This window comes from Rhamphochromis sp. 'chilingali' (genome assembly GCF_963969265.1).
Source record: "Rhamphochromis sp. 'chilingali' genome assembly, chromosome: 2".
NCBI lineage: Eukaryota > Metazoa > Chordata > Actinopteri > Cichliformes > Cichlidae > Rhamphochromis > Rhamphochromis sp. 'chilingali'.
In genome coordinates, this window is record NC_137930.1 from 42,323,335 (window position 1) to 42,340,903 (window position 17,569).

A 17,569-nucleotide genomic window follows, 5' to 3' on the forward strand; every position below is an offset into this window, starting at 1 on the left:
GTCCAGTAATAAAGTTATGCTATACACTTTACTCGGTCTGAAATATTTTTTCAATTTTAAAAGTGACTAATTTTAAAGGTGAGTAAAACGTTGCCTTGTTAGTTATTCCTCACAGTCTTGTAAATGCCATAATCAATTCAGTTTTATTCATATAGTGCCAAATCACAGCAACAGTTGCCTCAAGGCACTTTACAAGGTAGAGACCCTACAATATAATTGAAAATAAGGTAATGCTACTTAAATATAAGTAGCTGTCACATCAGAATCGCTCCATTTCCTAATTTCAGAGAGTCTTCTTTATACCTGAAAATAAGGTAATGCTACTTAAATATAAGTAGTAATCTAATAGTAGTAATCTAATACTAACATAATAAGGTGTTTTTAAGATGTCGATTTCTATGTTTTTTTGTGACAGAACTATTTCTAGGCAGCTATGACTGCCAGAATGTTAGCATGTATCCAAAACCCAAGTTAGGAAAAATTCACTTATGTAAATCTAATGAATATTGAAGAATATTACAATAAGATACAGGATAATAGGATACTTCATCTTTTTGATTGTAAGAACACATATCGGTTTATTTATTATTAAGTTCAGCTGAAATACAAAGTCACTATAACTGCCAATCCAGTCCTCACTAAACAAAAGGCTGCAAAAACAAAAGGTTTGGGAAGCAGAACAGATGCCATGTGAATGTGGATGACAGCAAAACAAAGATGGCAGCTTTGCAACACTAAAAATGACTCTTTAAACCAAGTATATTGTTTAACTCTAAATACAGGAAGAGTATATTTTAAGAATCTAAAGAAACAGTTAAAAACACAGAAAAGATGAAACATGTTTTTGTGTGTTAAATCAAATGTAGTCAGTTACATGTGTACAACCATAGGGAAGGTAAAATGGGTAGGGTGAAAAGGAGATGAGGAAAAACACAAGAAATATTTATTCAGGATTTAGGGGAGGACAGATATTTGGGATAAATTGTTTACAAAGAAAATGTGTAAGAAACCAAAAAAGTTAATTAATTGCACCCTAATGATCATATTTCAGTAACAATTTAGTTAGTTTGAAGGGCTGAAGCAGTTTTTCCTCAGCTTCAGGTCTTTGTGTTAAGTAAGGTTAAACAAAACCCTTTTAGACGGAAAAAAGAAATTCTCTAGCCTCAACCAAAACCAGATGTTTCCGTTACAAAAGTGACCTTGTTAGTGTGTGGTAATTTATAAGCTTTTATCTTCTAATGCAGTTTATTCCATTTATGACCATAAAACAACAGAAAAATGTAAAGAGAGAATAGCAAAAGAAAATGATGAAAATAAAAAAAAAACAATAAAATGCCATAGTAAATAAAAATGTTGAATGAAATAAAAAATGCATCCACGTTATTAGATTAAATTTAAATTATTAATTATTAATAATATGTAAAAGTGACTGGAATATATTTAAAATATGGTTAAATGATGACTTAGTAACAGTAATGTGACCAATAACATTACTAAGTGTTAACCAATTATTTTGCACTTTGTAAAGGTTCAATACAAATTAATTTTATAATATACAGGTTTGGCTATCTTGCAGGTTTGTCACAAAGTCACAATTTGCACTAGCCTTACTATTTCACAATTAATAGATTTTGTGGTTATGCCTGGTGATGGGCACGCTTGCTCTTACCAGGGTTGTCAATGGGCATGACAACCATCAATGGGTTGCTTGAACGTCCGTACAGACCATTGGAGCACACCGCCACAACCTGGATCATATAACTGGTGTTGGCCAAGAGGTCATCAAGTATCGCACCCTGGTGAAAGAATATCACATCAGTGCCAAGATTACCTACTTCCATTCTCTACAGTCATTTGCATGTCTTTATTTCACTCACAAGGAGTTAAACCATGGTCAAAGTACAGTGTACAAGTGAATGTTACAGCTATCCTAAAACTAGGCTCGTGCCCGGTACCAAACGACTCATGGTCCGGTACCGGTGCGTGGCCCAGGGGTTGGGGACCGCTGTTGTAGACAAATTCCTATACATATTTCTTAGATATTTTGATCCATATTGACATGACAGCATCATGCAGCTGCCACAGATTTGTTGGCTCTTTATACATGGCAGGTATCAAGAGCTTTCATGTTGTTACCAAATTGGGATTTTTGCCATCCAAATTTTGCAGCAGAAATCTACATTTATTAGACCAAACATCATTCTTCCAGGCTGTTGCTGTCCTACTTTGGTGATCCCCTACAAGTTATAGCCTCAGGTTCCTGTTCTTAGCTGACAGCAGCAACTATTGTCGCCTTCTTCTGTTGCTGCTGTAACACATCTTCTTCACAGTTCAACATGCTGTACTCTTAAGCATACCTTGGTTATAACCAGTAGATATCTAAATTACTGTTGCCATCCTATCAGCTCAAAGCATTCTAGCCATTCTCCTCTGACCTCTGGCATTAACAGCATTTTCACCCAAACACATGCCATTCTCTGGATATTTTCTGTTTTGAGAAAATGTTCATTTTTTGCAATGTGATTTGGTTGACTAGATATTTGCATTATCTAGCAGTTCAACGGGTGCACCTAACAAAGTGTCTAATGAGTGTAAGTAAGCATCCTTACCTCATCACCTAATGATATTAATGCTGAAAATTTTCTGTGTCCGAGACTTATTTAATTTGCTACCTTGCGATTAAACACCACAGAAGTTGTTGCAGACATTCATCATTTGGCAAAAAAGACATTTTACTTTTGGCAAGTATCTTGCACATATTGTGGAAGTGTCATAAAACTTTTATTTCAACACAAAGTTTATTGTCTAACATAAAATCCAGGGCGACACTTTTGGGTTGGCCTACAGGTGAACTTCAACATACTCCCTAGACTATGAAATAACAATATGGCTAAGAATTATTTACCATTAAAGCCACACCAAAAACATTGAGCAGCCTAGTGAACACCTTTTTGAGAAGACAGTTTTTAGTAGTAGTAAGCAGTGCACAGTTCTTAGAGGTTCGGTGATTATCATTTGTGCAACAGCTGCTTATTCAGGCTTTACAGAGGTCAATGGTTAATATAATTGGCGAAAATATCACCCCTCTGTGAATTGCTACCTTAACGTGGTGGAGGGGGTTTGTGTGTTCCAGGGATTCCAGGGGCTATGTTGTCCCCCTTGGTAGTGTCTCCCATGGCAAATTGGTCCTGGGTAAGGGACCAAACAATGAGGAATTCAAAAGATCCCCATGAGTATAAGTCACCGGTCGTAGCAGATGCCCGCCCCTCCCTGAGCCTGGTTCTGCCGGAGGTTTCTTCCTGTTAAAAGGGAGTTTTTCCTTCCCACTGTCGCCAAAGTGCTTGCTCATAGGGGGTCATATGATTGTTGGGTTTTTCTCTGTATGTATTATTGTAGGATCTACTGTACAATATAAAGCGCCTTGAGGCGACTGTTGTTGTGATTTGGCGCTATATAAATAAAACTGAATTGAATCGAATAAGTCCAAGGGAACAGTTCACCCTTCCAGGGCCCCTCACTGGAGCCAGGCCCGGGGAGGGTGCCCAATGGCATCCATGGGGCACAGCCAGGCACAGTTCGAAAAAGGGACATGGCCTCCTGCAGGCCCACTACCCACAGAAGGTGCCATAGGTGTCGGGTACAATGTGCTTTGGGTGGCGGCCAGGAGCAGAGGCCCTGTCGGACCAAACCCTGACTACCAAAACTAGTGATTGGGACATGGAATGTCACCTCTCTGGTGTCTGGGTTAGTGCATGACGTTGAGAGGTACCTGCTAGATATAGTCGGGGTCACCTCAATGCATGGCTTGGGGTCCTGGTGAGGGCCTAGACTCTATCTCAGTCTAGAGTTGCCCTTGCTGAGAGGCAGCAGACTGGGGTGGGTATTCTAGTATCCCCTCGGCTTGTTGCCTATACGTTGGGGTTTCTGGACAAGAGGGCTTGCACCCTGCACCTTCAGGTCAGAGGACAGGTCCTGACTGTCGTCTCCGCTTATGCGCAGTTTACTTCAAAGTACCCAGCCTTCTTGGAGTCCCTGGGTGCTTGAGAGTGCTCCACATGGGGACTGTTGTCCTACTGGGAGACTTCAACGCTCATGTAAGAAATGACAGTGAGACCTGGAGGGGGCGTGACTGGAAGGAATGGGCTCCCGGATCTGAACCTGAGCAGTGTTTTGTTACTGGACGCCTGTGCAAACCACAGTTGTAACAAACATTTTTGTAAACGATTTTGTAATCGTATCACCAGACTTGTGGAAATATTTTGGGTGAAGAGAGGGGCTGAGCTGATCACCACCTAGTGGTGAGTTGGATCAGGTGGTGGGGGGGAGGATGCTGGACAGACCTGACACACCAAAATGTATAATGAGGGTGAGCTGGGAACGCCTGGCAGAGGTCCAGTCTGCAAGATCTTCAACTCACACCTCAGGCAGAGCTTCAACAGCGTTCCAAGGGAGATTGGGGACATCGAGTCTGAATGGACCATGTTCAGCACCTCCACTGCTGAAGCCGCTGCACTGAGCTGCAGCTGTAAGGTGGTTGCTGCCTGTCGTGGTAGTAACCGCCGAACCAAATGTTGGGACACCAGAAGTGAAGGGAGCCACCAGGCTAAAGGAGGAGTCCTATTGGGCTTGGTTAGCTTTCGGGACGTCAGAGGCAGCTGATAGGTACTGACAGGCCAAGCAGAACGCGACTCAGGCAGTGACTAAAGCAAAAACCCAGTGTGAGAGGAGTTTGGAGAGGCCATGGAAAAGGAAGAAATTCTGGCAAACTGTCATGCGACGGATACTTAAGAAGGGTGTGCTCCAACTATAGGGGATCACACCCTCAGCCTCCTTGGGAAAGTCTATGCCATGGTGCTGGCGAGTCCGTCCTTTAGTTGAACCTCGGATACAGGAGGAACAATGCGGCTTTCGTCCTGGTCGTGGAACACTGGACCAGCTCTTTACCCTCTCAACGATACTTGAGGGTGCATGGGAGTTTGCCCAACCAGTCTACATATATTTTGTGGACTTGGAGAAGGCATTCAACCATGTCCTTCAGAGTGTTCTGTGGGAGGTGCTTCAGGAGTATGGGATGTCTGACCCATTGCAACAGGCCCTTTTTTATGGAGAGAATTTCTAGAAGTAGCCAAGTGGAGGGAGGCTTTCACTTGGGTGGTCTCAGAATCTCATCTCTGCTTTTTGCAGATGATGCGGTTCTGTTAGCCTTAATGTATGATGGCCTCCAGCTCGCACTGGAACAGCTTGCAGTAGAGTGTGAAGCAGTGGAAATGAGAATCAGCACCTCCAAATCTGAGGCCATGGCCCTCAGCCGGAAAAGGGTGAATTGCCCACTTCGGGTCAGGGACAACTTCCTACCCCAAGTGAATTAAACTAAAATCTCGGGGTCTTGTTCACAAGTGATGAGGGAGTGAGAGATTAACAGATGGATTGGTGCTGCGGCTGCAGTGATGCGGACGCTGTACTGGTCTGTTATGGTGAAGATAGAGCTGAATGTAAAAACGAAGCTCTCAATTTACTGGTTGATCCACGTCCCTACCCTCATCTACAGTCACAAGCTGTGGGTAGTGCGGATACTAGCAGCACAAATGGGCTTCCTCCAAAGGTTGGCTGGCCTTTCCCGTAGAGATAGGGTGAGGAGTTCAGCCATCTGGGAAGGACTAAGAGTAGACCCACTGCTCCTCCACAATGAAAGGAGCCAGTTGAGATGGTTTGGGCATCTGACAAGAATGCCTCTTGGGCGCATCCTGGGCGAGGTGTTCCAGGTATGCCCCACTGGGAGGAGGCCCCGGGGCAGACCCAGGACACGCTGGAGAGATTATATCTCTCGGTTGGCCTGGGAATGCCTTGGTGTTCCCTTGGACAAGCTGGAGGAGGTGGTAGGGGAGAGGGAGGTCTGGGCTTCTCTGCCTTGTCTGGCCCCCCATGACCCGGCCCCTGATCAGTGGAAGAAGATGGATGGATGGACAGATGGCAAATATCACAAAATTTAAGAGAAAATGTTTTTTATATTATGAACTGTTGGTTGCTTTCTCACCACATCCTGGTCTCCGTCAGTCAGATATTCAGATGAGACAGCATTCTCTGTACTAGCTAGTCTGTAGTTGACTGAGTACTTGTCGATGCTGGAGTCATACACTGCCCGTGGCCTTTCCCATGTCACCAGCAGGCTGCTAAGGTTGTGTGGTGCCACCTGGATGTTCTCCGGTTCTGAACTGCAGACTGAAACACACAGATAAAAACCTCTCTTTTTAAAAATATGCTGTGATGCACTCTTTTAAACCCACGAGTTCTGCAGATGGTTTACAGCTTACATTTCCTCAGTCATTTCAGATCCTGATAAAATAAATAAATAAATAAATGTACTCATTACAGTGTGGCTGGCTTGGTATTATTGATTGTCACATTCTACAGTGTATATTCCATTTTTGCCTGCACTTTTGGACACAAATTCAAATACAGGAACCAAAACTCTAACCAAAACTAAGATCTACCTTGACTTTATTTTCTATTATAGTAACTTTTATTATTTCAGTAGCCTTTATGTAAATTTGATGAACAGGGGAACACTGGATACATTATCATGTATGATTGACTACATTAAAAAGAAGAAAGAGTCAATTAAAAGGAAAATATTACATTTTATGATTTTGCTTTTAAAATTGTCCGGATCCTGAATGCAGGTTATCACATCACATTATGTTTTATAGCTTGTTCTTTTGAAGCAACTCAGTGGTGAAATGTGTTCAATGCTTGTTTGCTGATTAGGAAAATTACACAAAAAACTACAAAGCTGAATTTCATAAAACTGAAATTGTGCTCTTCAATTTTATATTGAAGAGCACAATTTCAGTGCCATAATCAAGAATTAATTCAATTTAGATGTGAAGCCATAGTTATACCTTTAAAATTGACTTTGGTGGGCCATAAACTGTCCTAGCGCCCATCATGATGTGCCTTTATTTGTTTATTGATTTATTTGTTACTGCCTTGAGGTGACTGCTGTTGCGATGTGGCGCTGTATATATAAAATTTAATTAAATTGAACTGAATTATTAACTACCGGTAAGTAAGCAATGGATGAGTAACGTGAATTGTGGCTGTTGAAATGGCTCCTGTCTGTGTTTGTAAGTATGATTCTGGGTCAGAGGTGAGATTAGTAGTGCAGAGACAATGCAGATGACTGACACTATGAAGTCTGGGATTAACACAGATTAAAGCAGGCTGAGGATTGGCGGTGACAGACAGAAAACTCTATCCAATCATTCGCAAATTTCCTTTTCCACTGGATCTCAGCTAGGCTCAGTGCTCTAACCAGTCTGAACTCTGTTCACTGAGGGATCAAAGTGAAAATCCTGATATCATTAGCTACGAACAGCAGAAGAGGGAACAGATAAATACAAGCTGATAAATACAAATATTTTGCTTGGACCACTAGAGGGCAGTGCCAACCACGAGAACTTTGGTAAAGAATGCACAAACCTCTCTCTCTCTCTCTCTCTCTCTCTCCCTCCCTCCCTCCCTCTCTCCCTCCCTCTCTCCCTCCAATTTTAGTCTGTTTTCCCTGAAACCAACTGTCAGGGAAAACAGACCATGTGTTTCCATGTGGCAAACCTCAGTGTGGTCGTGGTTTGACTGATTGACTGACTGACTGGTTGGGTTGTGTATGTGTGTTTATGTGTTTTTGTAGTTAAAGGGCAGGACTGAAGGCAGATCAAACATACTGCTGAGTGCAGAAAGAGAAATGATAAGACATAAAGAGTAATAAATAAAACAGCGGACGCACCAATGAATCACTCCAAAGTGACCTGAAAATCAACAACAATAACAAAAAAAAGACCAGAAAAAAAAACTATGCTATGTTGACTAAACCAACATTAATTGTTCTATGCTGACATGTCTATAAACAGTGTTGGGGGGTATCGGAATACATGTACCGCTGTTACGTATTTAAAATACAAAATATGAGTAACTGTATTCTGTTACAGTTACCGTTTAAAAAGGTGGTATTCAGAATACAGTTACTTTGTTGAAATAAATGGATTGCACGCCGGTCTTTTCCTGTTTCATATGTTAGGCTATGCCCTCTCCATTTTTGATAATTCCACACCGGTGGAAACCCAAACAAAACACGCATTAGTGTTACAGGCATAGCCCTAAAGAATGTAGCCTCATGGGCAGTGTAGTCCGTGCTGCAGGGAGAATGGACTGCCATACTTGTTATGTGTCTGTGAGCGAGGGAGGGAGAAAAAGGAAAAGTACGAGTTGTCACCGACCAGAAACGGGAGCTGGAAGCATGTAAATATAATAATAACCACTGCAGCCAAGAAGAGTGCCTGACGAGCCCAGCTGTAAGTAAGCTGTTAAGACTCGACTGTACACCGTGTTCGTGTTTTCCTCCGAAAACAATAAGTTCCGCTGGAGCAGTCTTTCAACGTCTCTCTGTCTCTCACTAGCAAAGTTGACCCAGACAACAAAGTAAAGCTAGTTTTCGGTTATGAGCCCGACATGAACCCGACGTATTAGCCAGAGGTCCCTTTACTATGGTTCGGAGCCGCGGACCTGTCTTATATATATTTTATATATATATAAATTTTTTCTTGGACTTTTGGATCTCATAAGACATTTAAATTAAAACCAGCAACTAATTTTTTTGGTACTTTGAAACCCTTCCCTATTCCTATATCAGGGAAACCGATTCAATCAAACCATACTCACTGAACAAACTACAGTGATCAGCACATTATAGTTTGGCATGACTGCTGCTGCTTCCAGTAATTTTCAGTTTTCTTCTAAGGCTTGTGTAAATTCCAGTACCCAGCATCGATGAGTTTGTAACATCTAATGGAGTATACTCTCTAAGTAGATAAGCAAAACTGTACTTGTATAGCACCTTTCTATCATTACAGCATACGTTTTGTTTTGTTTTGGCTACCAAGTGTCGGGAAATATGTTCCTGCTGTTCTAGTGGTGAAGATAATGGCAGTAAATTTGTGGGGCCTAGTTTGTTTTGCTGTTTAAAGATTAGCAGAAGCTTTTTAGGAGTGCTCTGCCATTGCTTTGCCTAGGCATTGTACCTTTGTTGTTTCACTCTAGAGCAGCGGTCCCCAACCTTTTTTGCGCCGCGGACCGGTGTAATGTCACACAAGATTTTCACGGACCGGCCTTTAAGGTGCAGCGAACAAATACAACAAAATAAAATGATACGTCCAAGACAAAAACTGTGGTATTTTATAAATGTAATAATAAATGCCAATTAACTGTGTAATTGTGTAACTTTATTAGCAGCGTCCTCCTGAAATGCGCCAACATTAAGAGTAACATCCTCCTGTCTGCTCTCTGGCCACCATGGTAACGCGTAAATATTTCTTTCAAAATAAGATAATAATAAGAAGACACAACTACAAAGACCCAGGGAAACAGAGTTAATGATAAAAACCCTGAAAACCATCAATTTCCCACCTGAGCCTCAACTCTCGTGGTCCGGTACCAAACGACTCACAGACCGGTCCGTGGCCTGGTGGTTGGGGACCGCTGCTCTAGAGTTTAACGTGTTCTTTTCTTTCAGTGAAGAATGGGGTTTTTGTTTGGAAACCCACTTTATATATAGTTTGCGCTGTTGCCGTCATGCCCTCTAGACTTCACAGAAAAGGGACGCGTCCTATGGGGTGGGCGGTATAAACGATATTCGGTATAAACGGTATTCGGTAGAAACGATATGAATTTGGCCAATGGTAGAGATTTTCACTATACCGCTCTACCCTGATAGTGCATGTTGATGGTGTCATCAAGCTGCGCCTGTTTTGGTCAAAAGCATCGCAACGGCTGCAAGCAATATCATCTGCAGTTTATGCCGGGTGACAGTAATAGCGAAGAGACGAAGCACATTTTGGAATATGAGGAAAGCCAAAAACTGCGCTTCCTCCACTTCCGTACCATTGATTCATTAATGAATGAATTCTGCTCTATTCCCATGTTGTTGCAGTATATTAATGACTAACCTCGTTTTGTGGATGGATTATCTCAGTTGTTCTCCTGACTGAAGTTTGGTCCCTTTATAGCATCCTGCCATGCGATTGCATTTGTCCCAAACCATCAGGAACCCTCACGTTAACTTTTATCGAGTGGAAAAAAGTTAGCGTTCATCCTACAGCTTCACTGTGTTTTTGTTATGCTAACATAGCTGTGTCGCTAGTGATCATGTAGCACATCATTATATACCAGCTAGCCCAACTTCAGCAACCCTAAAAAAAGTCACTGCTGTTTAGTTTCCTGTCTTCATTCATGTTGGAAGTGACAGCAGAGTTGTACGTTTGAATTTTTTCAGAAATCTCTCAGTCAGAACCAGAGATGGGCAGTAACGCGTTACTTTTTTCAAGTAACGAGTAAAGTAAGGGATTACTATTGCAAAAACGGTAATTAGATTACCGTTACTTTCCCGTAGGAACGCTGCGTTATTGCGTTACTAAAACCGTGATTTTTTGCGAGAATGTCTCAAGACAGTGACGTAAGCGAGTGCGCCGTTAGTGACAACAGCTGTGTGCAGATCAACAATGGATCATATATCGAGTGTGGGAGAGAGTATGAGCGTGCAGCATTTAAAGCGTGGAAGTACTGACCTTACTTTGAGTTTGATTCCATAAAAAGTGACAAAAACATTAGTGTCCGTTGTGCGTGGGAAGAAAACTTCTTTTTACAGCGAAAAAACCCCTAAACTTCCGAGCAAGCACCGAGTGCGCTATGACTAGGGATGGGTATCGTTTAGGTTTTATCCGATACCGGTGCCAAATCGGTACTTTTGAAACAGTGCCGGTGCTCAAACGGTGCTCAAACCGGTGCTTAAAGAATGGAGAACACAAAATTGGTCCAAAAACCTCTCATGTTCAGCTGTTTTTTGTAAAAAGATAACAATGTTAGCCTTTTCTGCAGCTATGGGGCATATATGGTATCACTCTTGGCTGGAAGCAGTGCTTAAACAATGGAAAAAACACAAACTTTGTCCTAAACCTCTCATGTTTAACTGTTTTCCACTTTTTCTTTGGTCATTTTAGCCTTTTTGGCCAGGGTGAAGGGAGTATCTGCCATCAAACAAGAAGACAGCCGCATGTAGCTATGATGATGTTTGCTAGTTCACCTTACATGCATTAATGTAATAACGTGGTTAGCCTACTCAACGTAAATTACACACGAACAACATTAAGCTACTCACGCAGAGAAGAACGGCTGCTGCTGCATCATCCTCATCATTTCTGCTACACTGGCAGGGCTAGGGGCCAGGACTCTCCTCTTCGTGTTTTTGGGGGATGTTGCATAACAGGCAACCCACCCGCAGTAGATGCGCTCGGTGTGAGGTCTCGCAGCAAGCTATCAAATACGGCGCATTTCTCGGCTTTAAAAAAAAAAAACGCTATGCGTCGCCAGGTATTTCATCGGATTTGAGGTGTTACCTCCTTTGACAGTATCACAGTATCAGCTTAAAGCACTTGTTGCAGGCTGCTGAGTTTGCATCTTTTGCTGTGAAGTACAGCCAGACTTTTGACCGCTTCGCCTTGGGCATTTTTAATCTGTAGCTCTGCTCTAAAAGAACGTACATACCTGGGCCCGCCTACTATCCTCGGAAACGTAAAATGATTGGCTAGAAGTGTATCACAGCTCAGGAAAAAAAAGCACCGAAATAAAGCACCGAAATCTGCGCTGCTTTTCGGTCTGGTTACTACCGTCTATGTCAGAACCGGTGCCATCATGGCACCGGATACCGGTACCCATCCCTAGCTATGACGTAATGGAAAATTCACAGAGAAACTCGCGGATTCTTCCATTGACCGCGGCACACCTGCACCAGGGTAAACCTCCGCCTACCACAGTCCTGCTTTACAGGTGAAAATAGAGCAACAGGACCTGAGTCTTTGACTTTATTTATTTTCTGCTGTGTTTTAATTGCATCTATTTGAAAGAGTGAGTGTAAACACAAAAAATATTTTATTTTATGTGCTGGAATGTGTAGAAAATAGGTTTAAATGGTTAGGTTTAAACTAATTTATTCAAGTCAGAGAATGTTGCATATAATTTAATTTTTACTTGATGCATAAAGTTAAAAGATTAACACTGATAAAACAAGTTAAAAAAATAGACTTTTCCATTTGATTACATTTTGTATGATGGATTATGCAGAAAAAGTAGAATTGGGCTGAAAGATCTATCGCTTTATCACCTATTCAGGTTGTAAATCGTGTTTTTAAAAAGTAACTAAGTAATTAATTACTTTTGAAAACAAGTAATCAGTAAAGTAACGGGGTTACTTTTTTGGGGAAGTAATCAGTAATTAGTTACTGATTACTTTTTTCAAGTAACTTGACCAACACTGGTCAGAACGTGGTATATCATGTTTAGGTGGAAGCGAGCGAGCTAACTTCCTGCTAACTTCTAACTCTGTTAAATGTAATAAATTCTGTTTTCATGGATGCCTGGATGTTAAACTTAATTTTTACACCTGGTAAAGCAGCAGTGCTGATCATTTTATTAAAGATGAAAGAATTTAGACCGTTTTTAACTCTCAGTGATGCTGCAGTGTTCGTTTGACTTTGGGACCCGAAGCAGACGGAGTTTTGGACCCAGGTTACTCAGCGAGGCTCCTGACTACGGTACCCATAATGCTCCGACAGTCCATCAAGTGGTGCGGCTTTGTAGCTTACCAAAGTCCTACTAAAACATTTTTGACAGATTTTTGAGCGTGTACCACATAAAATCTGTTTGAGGTCAATAAGCACAACCAGAATTCATACATAAGGTGCACCGGATTATAAGGTGCACGGTCGAGTTTTGAGAAAATTAAAGGATTTTAAGTATAGAAAATACGGTATACAGAAGAAAAAAATATATCGCGATCTATATCGTTACCGCACATACTTCAAATTATACCATGATATGGATTTTAGGCCCTATCGCCCAGCCCTAGCATCCTAACAGCTTACTAAAACTTTAATGTTTTATGTTTTTACTACAACATGCTGAGGTTAGCAGATGTAGTGTGTCATATTAAAAAATAAAGTGTGTGCTTAGCCAAGCTAGATAGTCAAGTTCTCTAAGGTCTAGGATATTGTAAAATTTGAAGACAATCCTTTAAAAGTAATATAAAGTTTTTGCTGTTTTTCACATTTGGTATCACCTTGACACAATTTTCACCAAAATTAAATCACCTTCAGTTGTTATTGATATCTACCATCACACAATATTTAAATATCTTTACAACTGTGGATGCTAGACTGATAAACAGACAAACAAATGGAACTGATTATGGAGAAGATTGTTTTTGTCCTGTAATGTTGCCAAAATATATACAGATGTGTGTGTAACAACTAATAAATTAATTTCTGCTAACTCCAATAAAATATGCTAAAGTGTTGCATATTCCAAAACTAACTGGTGGAGGCAAAAGTCAACGGCAATTCAAAACCAGCTTCTCAAATGTTTTAAGAATATTTTAGAACATTAATTGAAAACAACATCAAATATTTCTCTGGTACCAGAACAAACTCTCCCCAAAGCCAAAGATCAATCCCAGTTATTGAGTAGAAACAACATGCAGTGTTAAAATCAATTGGTACCCAAGTCACCCCATTCTCTGTCTGTCACTGACATTTTATTCAGGTCACTTCAGCTCTATTTTTACATCATGATCATTTGTCTAAAAATCAACAGAAGTTTAGAATATTTTGCTTCATCATCTTCAATTTACCTAAAACGTTTATGGTCCAAAGTTTTAAGCTATATGATAGAATGGAATGATGAAATTTAGGCTTCATATGTCAAATAATTTTGAAAATATATTTTTGGAAAAATGGTCTTTTGACCCACTTTCAGACCCCCTTTTTTTTCTTTCCGCACACTGAAATGTGAGGCAGATTTTTAAAAGCCTGAAATTCTCACCCTTTCTTATAATCAAAATGAATCAGGATCTGTACTTTGGGACAGATACACACATAGTGTTTGAGTATTTGCTGGTTAAAAATGTAAAAAAAAAACCTGTCATGTAAAGTCCTATATTTAAACACCCAGTAATTGACTGTGTGCACGTTAGCATATGCTACTTCCGGTGCGGAAACTCCTGTGGGGAGCTTTGTTTCCGGTGTCTTATTCGCGCCTGGTTTACGGTCCAAAACAAGTTAAGCAAATGAATGAATCAAGCGGCGATTTACATTTCTATAGATGTCTTGGGCATTTACCCAATATATCTGTAAATGATGTTCATCGACTTGTAGATATTTTTCCCTGCGCCTCAGAGCAAAAGAGAAAATGGATTCAAATGTTATATTTCTCAGCTGTCCCTCGTTTATCGCGGGTGTTATGTTCTAAAATAACCAGCGATGGGTGAAATCAAGTAGCCAATTTTATTTTTTGACGGTGCAAAACGTTTCGTGGACATCGTGGACATACAGTGCTGCACTTCAGAGTCACACTGCTAACGATCGATGCAGCGATTCTGTACTGTACAGGAGAGACGTCACGGAGGAGATCGTCTGCAGCGATCAGGACGCAGGACACAATGTGACGTAAAAAAAATAAGCATGCAAACTTGCACTAAAAAATCTGCGAAACAGCGAGGTGAAAGGTGAACCGCGTTATTGCGAGGGACTGCTAAACTCTTTAAACGTCAAAATTGATCATTAGATTTTTTATGACACAACAGTGGTGAGTGTTCCCACCTTCTCCTCTTTGTAACTTAACGCGATCTTTCCGTTTTCGAGTTTTGGACATGATTTTGGGGTATATCTTCACAGTAGCGATTGACCGCAAAGTAAAGCTACCGGAAATGCACAACCCCACATCCGGTCTCAAACCAGGAAGTTAGCATTGTCTCGTGCACATAGTCAATAATAAGCTTCACATTGCAAAAGAGAATTGCTTTCGGAGTAGTATATAGGGATGTCAACAAATTCATTTTACATTGTGAGCCACATGCAGCCCACTTTGAGCTTAGGTAAGCCAGACAGAAGTGGAAAACGTACAGACATTCTGTACTTAATTAGAAGTACAGATACTAGTGTTAAAAATACTCCAGCAAAAGTGTCAATTTCTTTTTTCAAGTAAAAGTGAAAAAACACTGGCTCTGAAATGTACTCAAATAAAAAAATGAAAAAAGAAACCCTCTAGTTTCCTTTCTCAATTGTAGAGTGTGAATTTGCTTCTAAACAGGAAAATGAGTAGGAAAGTGGGATTCAGGAGGTGGGGAACCCTAAAATCTGTTGTAATGGCTCAACGGTGTCTGCCGTTTGTTTACTACAAAATTATGCAATTTAGTTTTTTTACAGTTTCAATTTTTGGGGGGCTTCAAATTCCCTTTTTTCAGTTTCAAACCCCCCTTTTCAGTTTCAGGGCATTTTTTCCCTCCCTTTCAGACTTTTAACCCTGATTTTGTCTTGATATATTCTCAGTCATCCAGGAAAGTAAATCTCCAAAAAGTTGTTGTTCATCTGGATGTAGCGTTTTGTGGGAGAAACGTTTCGTCACTCATCCAAGTGACTTCTTCAGTCTCAGCTGACTGCAGGTTTCCCCAATCTTATAAACATACATTTGCATAATGACTGAAACCAGCCCACTGAAGGAACAGTGGGCTGGGAGGTCAGTTCCTTAATCTTAATTATGCAAATTCCCATGACCAACAACCACTGACCAAAACCCACTGATCAAAGACCACTGATCAATGGCCATGAGTACCATTCACAGAGAGTTGGGGAATGGCTGCAATCACAGCATTGTAAGATGGCGAAAGATGTACCCCTAGGCTCCCTCCTCGATTCAGAGATGGTCTTTCCCTTTTCACGTAAACTCGGTCACCTATAACACCTCCAAGTTTCTGGCTTCGATCCTCAACCCGCTGGTGGGCAGCTCTGAACACCACATCCAGAACACCCTGGATTTTGTTGAGAAGGTGAGAGATGTCATTATGGAGGCAGATGAAACCATGGTATCGTACAACGTTACATCTCTCTTCACTTGTATCCCAGTCACGGAAGCGTTGGAGGTAGTCCGTAAGAGATTACAGGATGACACCAACCTCAGCAACAGGACCACTCTCAGCATCGACCAAGTGTGTTTGCTTTTGGAACTGTGTCTTCATTCCACCTACTTCACATACAAGGGTCAGTTCTACAGGCAGAAACATGGGTGTGCCATAGGCTCCCCAGTTTCATCCATCGTGGCCAATTTGTACATGGAAGAAGTGGAAAAGAGGGCTCTGCTATCCTACCCTGGAACACCACCAAGCCATTGGTTCAGGTATGTGGATGACACCTGGGTAAAAATCAAATCTCAGGACGTACCACAATTCACTGATCACATTAACTCGGTGGACCGACAAATCAAATTCACCAGGGAGGATATGAAAAGTGGCAGGTTAGCCTTCTTAGACTGTGAGATTTCCATCAGTAATGAGGGACATCTAAAAGCTGACGTGTACCATAAACCTACACATACGGATCAGTATCTAAGGTTTCACTGTCATCATCCACTGGAGCACAAACTGGGTGTCATCAGGACGCTCCAACACAGAGCACATACCATCCCCACAGACACAGCGGCCAGGGAGGCAGAAGAACAGCACATCAAGAAGGCCCTGAGTAAATGTGATTATCCTAGCTGGACTTTTGTCAAAGCTGGAAAGACACCTAAAGAAAGCTTCAGCCGATCCAGGAGAGAAGGACAACTGCTGCCCAAGCGAAAACCTGTAGTGATCCCATATGTGTCAGGAGTATCAGAGCAGTTGAAACGCATTTTTTCTAAACACCGGGTCTCTTTTAAACCCCAAAACACGCTGCGCCAAAAACTGGTCCACCCCAAGGATCGGGTCCCCCAAACAGAGTAACATAGTGCACGCTGTTAAGTGCCTGGAGGATTGCCAGGATTTATACATCGGGGAAACCAAACAACCTCTGGCGAAGCGGATAGCACAACACAGAAGAGCCACCTCATCAGGCCAGGACTCTGCAGTCTATTCACACCTACAGGCCAGTGGATACTCTTTCAATTATGAGGATGTACACATCTTGGACAGGGAGGAACGCTGGTTTGAGCGCGGAGTCAAGGAGGCTATTTACATGAAAAGGGAAAGACCATCTCTGAATCAAGGAGGGGGCCTAAGGGTACATCTTTTGCCATCTTACAATGCTGTGATTGCAGCCATTCCCCAACTCTCTGTGAATGGTACTCATGGCCATTGATCAGTGGGCTTTGATCAGTGGTTGTTGATCAATGGTCATAAGAATTTGCATAATTAAGATTAAGGAACTGACCTCCCAGCCCACTGTTCCCTCAGTGGGCTGGTTTCAGTCATTATGCAAATGTACTGTTTATAAGATTGGGGAAACCTGCAGTCAGCTGAGACTGAAGAAGTCACTTGGATGAGTGATGAAACATTTCTCCCACAAAACGCTACATCCAGATGAACAGAATCAACTTTTTGGAAACCCTGATTTTGCATTGTAGCCATGTATCAAAGGGAAGAGGCGGGACAGAGACTAATGACTGACAGTTCCTGTGTCACATTTGTGTCAGCGTTTTGGTTGAAGATGGCCAT

General features: G+C 41.6%; 1 protein-coding gene across 5 annotated transcripts in view; it reads right to left on the reverse strand.

Moving 5' to 3' along the window:
* Positions 1 to 17,569, reverse strand: part of ptprz1a (protein tyrosine phosphatase receptor type Z1a) — a 95,125-nt gene that overhangs the window by 39,028 nt on the left and 38,528 nt on the right. For all 5 annotated transcript variants that reach the window (XR_013969809.1, XM_080866065.1, XM_080866067.1 and 2 more), the window contains exons 9-10: positions 6,035 to 6,219; positions 1,670 to 1,796 (exon numbers count right to left, since the gene is read on the reverse strand). Coding sequence is in view for 4 of the 5 variants with exons in the window: in XM_080866065.1 (XP_080722191.1) it covers positions 1,670 to 1,796; positions 6,035 to 6,219 (312 nt within the window). In the remaining variant the exon portion in view is untranslated. The remainder of the gene's footprint in view (positions 1 to 1,669; positions 1,797 to 6,034; positions 6,220 to 17,569) is intronic.